General features: G+C 54.7%; 2 protein-coding genes across 2 annotated transcripts; one reads left to right on the top strand and one right to left on the bottom strand.

The window, feature by feature from the left end:
- Nucleotides 1-463: 463 nt before the first annotated feature.
- On the top strand, nt 464-1,795 carry EMWEY_00026480 (adenosine transporter, putative; the record flags this gene model as incomplete). The annotated part of the gene is made up of 1 exon (XM_013481167.1): nt 464-1,795. The coding sequence occupies one exon, from the start codon at nt 464-466 to the stop codon at nt 1,793-1,795; it is 1,332 nt and encodes a 443-aa protein (XP_013336621.1).
- A 1,233-nt stretch (nt 1,796-3,028) lies between these two features.
- On the bottom strand, nt 3,029-10,789 carry EMWEY_00026470 (hypothetical protein, conserved; the record flags this gene model as incomplete). Its single annotated transcript, XM_013481166.1, has 6 exons — nt 3,029-3,232; nt 3,590-7,475; nt 8,138-8,652; nt 9,019-9,111; nt 9,313-10,601; nt 10,726-10,789. 6 exons carry the CDS (start codon nt 10,787-10,789, stop codon nt 3,029-3,031), a joined length of 6,051 nt encoding a protein of 2,016 aa, XP_013336620.1.
- Between the last annotated feature and the right edge of the window lie 407 nt (nt 10,790-11,196).

Raw genomic sequence — 11,196 nt, 5'->3', positions numbered from 1 at the left:
CACCATAAAATGGGGTGGCACAACAAAAGCGGCAAGTGGATTTAGCAGAGGGAGGTGAAATTTAAGGAAGCAGCTGCAGAGGCAAGTGTACCTGTCAAATATACAGAACAATCGGAGTTATCCAACTCGACCGTACCGAAGGAAGGAGGTCTTGGAAGCTGCCGGCAATCACCTAAAGTAGGAAGTTTATCCCCCCATTTATACATTCTGTATCTAAACGCACAACATCTGGGTTTTGCTTTTAAGATGATTGTGAGGAATTTTGCATGTTTTAGAACAGCAGTGGGCCCACCGATGGTGCACGGTCGCAGGTGGTGTTGCAACGCCCCCCGCCCTTGCCTCGAGAGTGCCCCGAATCCAAACTCAGTGTTCACCGATAGCACCAAAATAGTTGCAATTAATACTTTTAAATCGGTTTTTCTTTGGGATTTTTTTTTCCTTTTTAATTGCTCCATTCAATACGATGGCAGCGGAAACTGAGGTTGCTGGGAATCGCCCCACCGACGCCTCCCCAAAGCGGGGTGAAGAGATGACGCGTCGGGAACACTGGATGGCTGCAACCGGTTGCGCCTTATCTGGATTGATGACTTTAATTCCATTTCAGTTTGTTGCTGTCATGTTGCCCGTCCTCTCACACCACTTTCTGGATGGGAAGCAGCTGGGCAACTCCATGCTGGGCATGTACCAGCTTTTCTGCGTTATAGCTCTCCTTATAATTCTCAAAGTAGGAGCTCTTCATGGCTGGCTCATTCAGGGAGGGCTTGTGTTATCTCTAGTGTGCATGGGAGCGTTCTCTCCGGCGTTCTTCTACGGTCCCGTTGCCTGCCGCATAGCTTTAATTCACATTATTCTCGGTCTTTTAGGTACATGCAACGCGGCTTTGCAAGCCGCTGGGTTTGCAAGGGCGGCAATTCTTCCAAGAAACTATGTGGGCACGACTTCGATAGGGCAGGCAACTGCTGGCCTGGTAGCCTTCGTCGTTACTGCCATTCTTATGAACGGCGTGTTCGACATGGACAACGTTAACGACGTCAAGTGGTTCAGCTGTATTTGCTGCGGTATTTCCGTGGTTATGTGCATCCTATCAATCGTCTACATGCACGTTTTCCTTAATGCAAAGGTCTGTGTTCAGTCTGTAAACAATGCATTGAATGGCGGATCCGATGGAAAGGCAACGCAAGATGATACACCTACAATTGCAGCCGACCTTGAGGAGCCAAAGAGACGCCAAAATAGTGCATCTAGCGGTACTCTGGACGAATCGCTTTTGCCGCCGAGGCCCTGGCTGACGATGATGCGGGGTTCTTTCTGGGAGCTGTTAAGCCTGTTTCTTGTTTTCTTCATCACTTTTTCTCTTTTCCCGAAGGTCGGTCCCGTATCTTTCAATTTTGAAGGAAAAGGTCCATCGAAGATGGTTCTACTTTTTGGAATGCAATTTGTTGGAGATTTCCTTGGCCGTTCGTGCCTCAAACTAACGAGTTTGCACCGGATATTCAGTTTCTTGTTCCTTTCGCGCAACGCCACGATTGCCGCGTCGTTTATTCGCCTTGTGTTTTACATCCCCTTCTGTATGGCAATGAAGATGGAAAACACTCCATTTATTAACAATTTTGCGTGGCTAATGATTCTTCAGCTTTTGCTTGCTTTCACCCTTGGGTGGGTCGGCACTCTGACTCTCATATATTGTTCCATGTCCGTTACCCGCATGTCTGAGAAAGCCCGCATGGGGTCGCTCTCAACTATAGTGCTTGCCGTCGCTATTGGGGTTGGTCTGTATATAGCCTTGGCTTTCTAGAGTCATTTCTCCATCCGTGCAGGCCACTCTGGGTGAGCCTTGGCACGTAGTCAATTCCATACATTGTCCAGTTTATCCGCTGGTACAGCAACGGCTGTTCAGTCTCAAGGGTGTACTGTCGTATTATGTTTGACATATACATGAATTTTTGTCGAGATTTGGGATTTCTCGAAAGCGTGGTTATGTGCTTTCCTGGAGAGGCGAACAGTCACACCCCTCCCATAGAATTCGCACAGAAGGTCCACAAAGTATATAAACGATGGCGCAGTATCTCTTTGCGCTGAACCGGTGCACAGCTTCCGCGAAAACTAGCGGACTCGCACCATTTTGAGTGAAGGTTTTGCGAGTTCTTGCACCCCACGGCCCCATCCTCTTAAGAGCATCAACCTTATTTTAACGCAGATGCTTGGTGCGTGCCAGTGCTAATTTCATGACCGTATTCACATGGTTGCCACTGATTTATAGTGTTTTCCAAATGTAAAGTCGGCAGGCAGCCGATCCGCAGAATTGCATCTGGCACCCAAAGTTCCTATGTTGGTGCTCTCTAGCCGTCTGTTTCCCTTAAGGTCGTAATAACTACTTTCTACAAATTGGCGGGGTTTCTCACCCTGAAAACCTTTTGCTTCATTGCCTTTTTTCCAGGGAAGACCCATATCCTTGTCCGTCCGTACTAGTAGGGTTAGATCGCCAGAATGTTGAGTTTGCTTCTAGACTTCTGAAATTAGAACAGTTGCCCTCACGTAGGTTCGCAGCTAGCGTGCCGCTGATAGCTGTGTAGCGCACTGTTCCAGTCTCAGCGTAAACGGTACAAAGGGCTTGAAAGGTCCCGCAGAATGCAGAAAAATTAAACGGAAATAATTGTCCCATTTAACAGTGAACTCCTCACGACAGCCTCCTCCTCAGAAAAAAAAAAACTCCTCTTCAAAAACTCTTAGTGAAACTTAAGCGGCTGCAGCTGTTGCTGCAACCGAAGGAATGGCAATGGCTTCAGCTAGTCACAGCAAGGAACAAAGGCGAGTGACCAGCAAGCATAGGAATTCTCCTACAGATAATAAGCTTGTTGGCCTCAAACCACCGTTACACACCAAGCCACCTACGGAAATGCTGTTGGTAACGATTGGGCTGCTAATACCTGCATCGGCACTGGCGGCATCAGCGGAAGAGCAGTATACCCCGGAAGATGGCTTTCAGCCCTACCTGCTGCTTCAATATCCAGAGCACTCAGGCACTAGCTTAAGATGGAATGTCTGCCGCGCTGGTTGCTGCCCCTTCGGCAGCTCTAGGGCCAGTCTTTTGACCCGTGGAGTTCACCACTCCGGCACCCAAATTTCGTGTTTCGTTGATGCTTTCTAAGCTGTCTGTCTGGGTGGGTCTTTGCTGCCCGTCAGCTGTGGCCTCCGCATCCTCCTGGTGTGTCTGCTGTTGTTGAAGCAGCAGCTGTAGCAAACAAAAACAGACGGTAACAGCACTGGCAACCGCTATATGGGTCTGGGCCCGCAACGGTTGTGCACTCGAAGGGACATCAGGGGATATGGGGGGGTTGGCTAGTCACCTGTTGCACCGCAAGCAAATGCGCCAATTGGGTCTTTGCATGTCTTCCCGAGGCTGAGGACTTTTTCCGCTCCCGTTTACTCGTGGCTGTCTGCACTCAGATAATAAATACACTTGACCACTGGTAGATTAATTCACTTTGCACTCCCGGCGCAAACGTGAGGTTGCCTGGCACTATTGAATCAGCAGCGGCACCCGCAGTGGACCAGCAAGAAATGCACGCCTCAACTTCCTAAGACTCACCCGCCATTCCGCCTCATCCTGCAGGACTGCGACTTGCTGCTTGGCCACAAGCAAGGCCTTCGCCTTGTCAGCTGCGCTGAGGAGCGCTATATCCTCCAGTTTAAGGGAGAGCAAATCGCCGGTTAAAGATGGAGTCTCCCGTTGTTTTGCTGGAAGGCCTCGCTCTGGAATAGGGGACGCAGACTGCCCCCAAGGCGGATGAGAACGCCCGTCAGCGGCGATCCCTCCACCCGATAGGTCCGCAGAGGAAGGAGGCCCCGGTCGCCAGAGTCCAGTTGAGTCGCCTGCCCAGGAGTGGCCTCTCGAAGGCGGTGTAGATGAACCATCCCACTGCTGTTGCTGCGCCTGCTCCGGCAACCCAGAGGTCCCATCTGCGCTTTGCGTGCTTGTGCGAGGTCCCCAAAAGGCCGCACGCGAGCCACCCGAGGGGCCACCACCTGCCCACTTAGAAGTTGCTGCTTTGCTCTGAGGGTATTGAGCAGATGCCCCAACATTAGACGGTGTACCCCACTGAGGCGTCGATTTCCTGACCTCCGCAGATCCCCTGGATGGTAATGGGCATTCAGAATGTTGCGAACAGCCCTCTACAGAAGCTCCTAGTGTTCCTGCCGTTGCTGTTGCTGCCGACGAAGCCTCTACAGCGTCATCCGTTGAACCCCCGATGCGGGCATGCCCTTCTGAGGAGGATTTCTGGGAAATATTTTCTCTTGAGACAGACGGCGATGATGGCCCAGCTGCAGCCGAGGCCGGGCGGGGGACTGCAGGAGGAGCAGCACCAGAAGCTGCTGTTGTTGCTGCAGGCGGGGAAGCAGGGATGCCCCGGGCTCGAGCGCCCCCGCTAGAAGTCGACACTCCAGAAGCGGGAGCCCCTACAACAGCAGCCCAGTTACGCCTATGCGTAGGCCCTCGAGGACCTTCCGCCTGAGCTTCTACGCCTGTCAACGCCCCACTCGGAGTGACAGGCGGAGGAGGGGGCGGTGGCGGGGGTTGTTGAGGCGGTTCTGGGATGTTCCATGTAGGACCCCCTGGGGTCCCCCCGTGTCTTGGGCCGGAATCGCGAAAGCGAGCAACTCTACTCGGGGCAGCAGAAGGTGTCGCCACATGCAACCCCAAACCCTGCAGCACCGCATTATTGGCCCCTCCTCTGGTGTTCCTTAAGGGGAGCGAAATGCCACCACGGGGGTGGCTCCCTCCCTGCTGCAGCTGATGCTGGCGCGACCAGCTGCTCGGGGTGGGCGGAGTCCCTGACACACCGCCTTCATTCCCCCACTGCGGTGTTTGAGCATCAGCTTGCTGCTGTGGAACCCTGTGAGGTGTTCTGATGCCTGCAGCTTGCACGCTCCTGCTGCTGTTGCTGCTGGCAACTGCATTGAAGGTCCAGTCACCAGAGCGCCTACGGACACTCCTGGTCGGCCCGCTCTCCCCCACATCTTCCGAGATGTCGCTAGCAACAGAGGCCCGGACATCCCCTTGCTCAACACGGTTCCCTCCACGGTGCCGTTGTTGCTGGTCCTGCTGCTTCCCTGTAGGTGTAGGAGGACTTGCGGGCCGTTGTTGCCCACTCAGTGGTGCAACGTGGGAGCCCCCCGTGGTCGGAGAATCTTGCTGATGCAGCAGCTGCTGCTGTCCGAGTCTTGAAGCAACAGGTCCCTCACACCGTTCTCTGGGAACTCTGGAGTCGGCGACGCTGCTCTTGATGCTGCTGTTGCTGCTGTTACTACTGCATCTCCGCTCCTCATTAAAAACCACAGCATGCCTGGTGGCAGTCTGATCGCGCTGCAGCTCACCAGGTCCCCCCAAAGGAACGTACTGGTTCCATCCAAGAGACTTCCTCGGCAGTCCTGCTGCTTCTTTTGACTCCATGGGACGGGGCATCCCAACACCTGAATTCGAGGCGTACCCTCGGCCGTGCTGCGGTGGCTGCCCCCTTGCTATAACCATTGGCGAAAATGCTGTGATATGGCGGCCCTGTTGATAGATGGCAGAGCTGCCGGCGCTCCCCTGGCACCCTTGACGGGCAACTCCTCCATGCGCACGTCTCCTACCAACTCCTCCAGCCGGGGATCCCTCTCCAGCAGGTGCACCAACAATAGAAGGCGAGTTACTATCTTCTCCACGCCAATGAGACACGCCACTGGGCCCCTGGGGGGCCGCTGCTGTAGCCGGCGACGGCCCCTCCAAGGGAGCTCCAATCAACGTCCCCTGGGTTGCGAATGGCCGCGCCGATTGCCAGTACGGGTCTCGACTTGGAGGGAGTGCATGCATGGGGTGATGATGCTGCAGATGCTGCAAGAGGAGGTGTTGCTGCTGCTGATGCTGCAGGGAATTCCTCCCCCCGCCAGCCCTATGACGCATGAGGGAAAAAGGGTGGGCTCTCCTCAGGCGGTCGTTGTAAGAACCTCTGGAGCCTCGTGGAACCCCCTCCCCTCCCATCCTATGCCCTCCTCCCCGAGTGTCCCACGAGGTGCGCCCTAGACTACAAGCACTCCTAGGTGATCCTATAGACGGTGGGCCGCCAGCGGTCCTCACATCGTTGGCATAACTGCCAGCGCTGCTGTTTCGCCTACACCCTCTGGTGCAATATGGAAGGAGGATCTGAATTGTAATGGCTGCTTCCGCTGCAGCTGCTGCCTCGATAGGAAGTAGCGTTGCCTCAGAAAGACCCGGCGTCTGCCCTGTCGAGCCCCCGACCCAAGCTTCTTCCGCCATCCCAGCCGATGCTTCACTGCTGCTTGACGGAGGAACAGCACACTCCTCTGCTACTGTTGCAGGGGTAGCATTCTGATGGCTACAAATGCAAAGACGCGACCCGAACGCGTTTAGAGATGCACACGCGTGGTGGGCCCCCCCGTTACGTGCCGCTGCTGGAGAGACCCCAGAATTGTTCCCCTCCCCTGGTGTCTTGCACAAAAGCTGGCAAAGCGCCAACAGACCTCTTAACTCCTCGTCAGCTAGCTGCAAATTAATGTTGTGCCCTGATTGATCTTGGCGTTGATGCTGCTGGTGCTGTTGCTGCTCTTGCTGGCCTGGTGAGTGATTTGCCGCTGCGCGAGGGCAACGTGCGGGCTCCTCGAATTCCGGGGACCTAATAAGCCCTTCCTTCCCGCCCCCGTCAGTGTGTTGTCCATCTTCGGCACCCTCTGATATTTTGCCTTGCGACTCTGCCGAGCTGGTAACCCCCTGAGGGCCTCGTGACGACAATTCCGAATGCACACACTGTCCCGAAGGACTCTGCGCTTCACCCAATTCCAACGGTGCCCCTGTTTTCGAATGAAGACATTTTAGAAACTCTGCATACGGGTCCCTAGTAGGGCAAGGTACCCTGTCATCTTCAAGGGCCACCCGAGGGTACTGGGAGGGTCCTCTGTTGAGCCGGAGGAGGATGAGCGGCTTGATCAGTGGCTCTTGGGCCTGTTCGTGTCGAAGTCGCTGCAGATAGCTATAACTGTTTTTGAACACCAGGGACTGGAAGGCTCCTTTGTCGCCCCGCTGCAGCACTGCGGTGAGAGTGGCATGCCCCCTCTTTAGAGCATCCACGAGCCTAATGAAAGCAGGCTCACTAACACTCCGCCCCAAATTGTTTGTATTCAACAGTGGATCCACTACATTGATACACCGAAGTGTGAAGCCTCCAGCACCACCAGAACGAGGCGCCGGGCGCGAATGGTAAGGAGGAACACATGGGCTCCCAGTGCCCCGCCCGCTCTGCTGAGACCACCGGCTCATGGGAGTCGTCGGGGCGCTGACGCGCCCACTGCCACTGCTGCTACTGCTGCTGTGGAACGCAGTGGGGGAGTTGGGTTCCGGCCAGCCAAAGGCCTGCCCACTCCGGGAAGTCCCTGAAAAACGTGACGGGCCCCCCATGCCTCCGTAGCACATGCGGAACCTGCACAAAACACCGGTACCGTAACAGCGCAGAACACTGCGGGCTACGTCCACTTCTGTATTTCGTGTTCCCTGATGTCAAACGAAAGCATGGAAAGCCAGAAAGGTACTAGTATGAAAAATACACAAGGGAGGCAAATATGGCATGGACAGTTCGGGAGTACAGAACGGGACACCAGTTCAAGCGACACAGTGAAAGTCACGCCAATCCAAAGAAAATCACGATAAGCCCACAAGCACTTCTCAAGACCTGTGTGAATTCTTCCATTATTTGCCGGCCTATCTCCAGTGCAATGGGCAACAATGGTTGTCGAGGTCCGTCTCCGAAAGGCATGCGCTGTCTCTATGCAAGCAGTGCGATGCTATGTACCCTCCTGGCCAAGTCTACCGTTTTGCCTAAACAGTGTGTAAGCCTGTTAGCTCTTGCTTGCGGTCCTAAATTTGTGCAGCTACCGCTTGTTGTGCAATTGTTCGTCTAAGGCAGCAGACCCCCTGCCCACCCTTGACAAGCATGCTCCCGCCCCAATGATTTTCTTCGTATTTGTCATCTTCTGTCTCCGCCAATCTATGCATTTTCGGGCCTGTCCCATCAGTCACAAGTTGCCTGGGTGTGTGTCCATGACGTTCGTTCGCCCCTGTGCTAGAATAGGATACCGAACTCACCGTCTTCTGCATTCTTCTACAAAGGCAAAGTTCGCGATACACTTGCAAACGTGTATTGTGACAATCTCCCTCGAGAATCCCCTCTCGGGGTGAATGTGCTGCGAGACGAAGGCCAGACGCTCGAGTCGCGGATCTCCGTCTCTCTGGCTACCGCTGCTCTGCTCTGATATCTCCAACAGCTCATTCAAGAACGGCATCTGCTGAAGCTGCAGCTGTTGCTGCTGAGGTTCACACCCCTGCTGCTGCAGCTTCTGTAGCAGCAATAATTGCTGCTGCTGCTGCTGGTTCGCTAGGCGCAAAAGCCACAAAGGGAGAGGCCCCGCCGCAGTCGCAGCAAAGGCTGCCCAATCAAAGCTAGAAAAGTAGGAGAGGAAAGCCTGCAAGACCTGAAGGGGGCTTCGAAGCTTTGATGGCGGGAGACAGGAAAAGAGATGCAACACCAGTACCTCCAGGCAGTAGGATGCCAGGAGGCCGGATCGACTACCCAGTAAATGGCTCTCGTACGCCATCCAGGCCTAGGACACATTCACAATGAACGCATAAAACGCTATAATCCGCGACATTCGTGAATCTCGCACTAAAAAGCGTTACTGGGAGGCAACAGAAGAAGGAAGAAACAGATCAACACCGCAAGTTGAAGAAGCCGAAGCAGACCCAACGCTCTTAACATGTGGGCAGCCGACATTCAACAGATGGAAAATATAGCAAATTCGCAGCAAAGACGCCCCCACCACAGAAGTCCGTATCTCTTGTGCTCGCGCACTGGACCATGCAGCATGATGCAGCATGAAGCAGCCCAAGGCAGTACCGATACCCCTTGAAGAAGCCGGAGCAACCCGTGGCCAGTAACCCATCCAGCAACAAACAAGAGCCTCCCTCACCTTAACGAGGATCACCGAACGCTTAAAGAGGTGAAAGCGCCCAATGCGGCGATCGAGGAGTTCCAGAAGGGCTAATGAACAACAGCCTCCTACCTGTGAGGCAAACCGCAAACTGATCTACAGGCATACGGTACAAACTCTCAGGGCCTCTTCTTTCCACACGACTTCACATTCGTACAATTGCGCTGCCTTCCTCTGTGTGCGCCTCTGTCTTGTCGCCCGTGTCCGTGATGCTCAGTCGCTGCACAACTCTCTGTGACCGTGCTGTTATTGCTGTACTCTACAGCTACTCACCTTGTTCACCGACAAATCCACAGCCAGACTGTCAACTTCAAGCTTCAAAATCTTCACGTCTGCCTTTACCAAGTGGACATTGCGAATGCGAGGCCCTCTGGAGCCCCGTGTCCCAGAGCCCCGAGGGCCCCCGGATCCTACTGGATCCCCGCAGGGGGGGTCTGAGCTCTCCCCCTGTGATTCGACCTTCAGGTCACCTCGTCTAAATCTGAGGTGGAGATAAACCAGAAAAGCTTCGCTTTCTTCTTCGCCTTCTACCACCCCTGTCTCTGGAGAAAATGTTATAACTCCCACATCCAAATCTCCGTCGGGCAGGTAAGTGAGTAACGGAAAAGAACCGTAACGCAGAACAGCCACACATATGTCCGATAAACACCGCACACTGCTGCTGGCTCCGCTTGAGCTAGTAGTGCTACTATTACTGCTGCTGCTGCTATTGCTACTTGTGCTGCCATTGTTGCTGCTGCTGTTACTTGCGCCGTTGCCCGATGTGTTACACCCGCTGCTGTTGCCTGCCACTCTGCTGACGCCAAGGCCTGAACTGCTACTCCTACTGTTGGGGTCATCTGCTGATGCATGAAACGAAGAGGGAAGCACTGTTGCCTTCTCAAACTCTAGACTGGATGACGGCGTTGGGCGCCACTCAGGTGCTGTTGCTCCTGCCTTTGCAGCAGCTCCCGTTAGCGTTGCTCCCGTTGCGGTGGGCGAAGGAGATGAAGACACCGAGAAAAAAGAAGAGGGCGAGTCCGTGCGGGCCCTGCAGCAAGTTGAAGTTCCTCTATAGAGACGCTTGTCGTGCTCCTGCTGCTGCTGTTGTTGCTGAGCTCCCCTTTGCTGCTCCTGCTTCTTTTCTTGATCATGGTCATGCATCAGGACCTCCGGTGGGAGCAGTACTGTATCTGCTCCCAAAAACTGTCGCCTGCTAGAAGGCACTTGTTCATGACTTCCCGTCGCAGCATCATCTTCCTGCTTTCCATCCTGCTGCTGCTCCCCCGGTTGCTGCGCCACATTGTGCTGCCCTTCCCACAGCGTCGCCTGTGGCTGCTTCTCCTTTCGCAACTGCTCCAGCGGAGATAAAAGCTTCTGCTCCTGCTGCTCCTGCTGTTCTCCGCCGCGCGTGGGCGGGTTCTGCTGATGGTGCTGCCGCAAGAGATGCTGCTCTCTCTGCTGTTCCTGTAATTCCTGCTGCTGCCGCCACAGGACCCTAAAATCTGTGAAGGCCTCGAGAATGGCAGCGCGGAGGTGCTCAAATGCCTCCGCCCGAACTCTCGACCGCTCCTCATTGGGGCCTGGAAAGCGCACGCACACATTCACGCAGGCTCCAATAGTGGTGACACTCTAAAACGGCCGGAGCCGCATTACTGCACAGTCCCCTTCTTCCCAACCCGTTCCAAATGCTACAGAGGATTGTACCGAGTGCAGAAATAAAGTCATCCGCAAGAGCATCAAATTCAGGCGGCACCGGCGGCAGCTCCATCGCTATTGCTGTGGCTGCTTCTGCGGCTGCTGTTGCGGCTGCTGCGTCAGCAGCTGGTGCTGCTGAAGTCACAGCTGAGGGCGAGGGGCGCCGAAGGCTCTACCCCTCATGGCTTTCTGATGTGTTGCAGCTAACTGGAAGTCCACACGGGGAAGCCTATACGCGATGTGGCAGCTGCGCCGGTAGCAGCAGACAACAACCAGCGCCCCCCCAACCCTCAGAGTGAGGGGGGTCCGTCGACACTTCTCCAAACGAAGAAAGATGCCAATGACCTTCGAAGACCTCGTCTGCAGCGCATAAATATATACTCCCTGTTGCCGTTATTGCTCAAGCTGCAGTATCTGGCGCAGCTGCCGCGGCGCATGCAGTTGCTGCTAGGGTGGAAAATAACCGGGCGTACGTCGTCC

Source organism: Eimeria maxima, genomic scaffold (assembly GCF_000499605.1).
Source record: "Eimeria maxima Weybridge genomic scaffold, Emw_scaff287, whole genome shotgun sequence".
Lineage (NCBI taxonomy): Eukaryota > Apicomplexa > Conoidasida > Eucoccidiorida > Eimeriidae > Eimeria > Eimeria maxima.
Note: the sequence above shows the minus strand (reverse complement) of the source record. Positions and strands in the feature narration are given on the sequence as shown.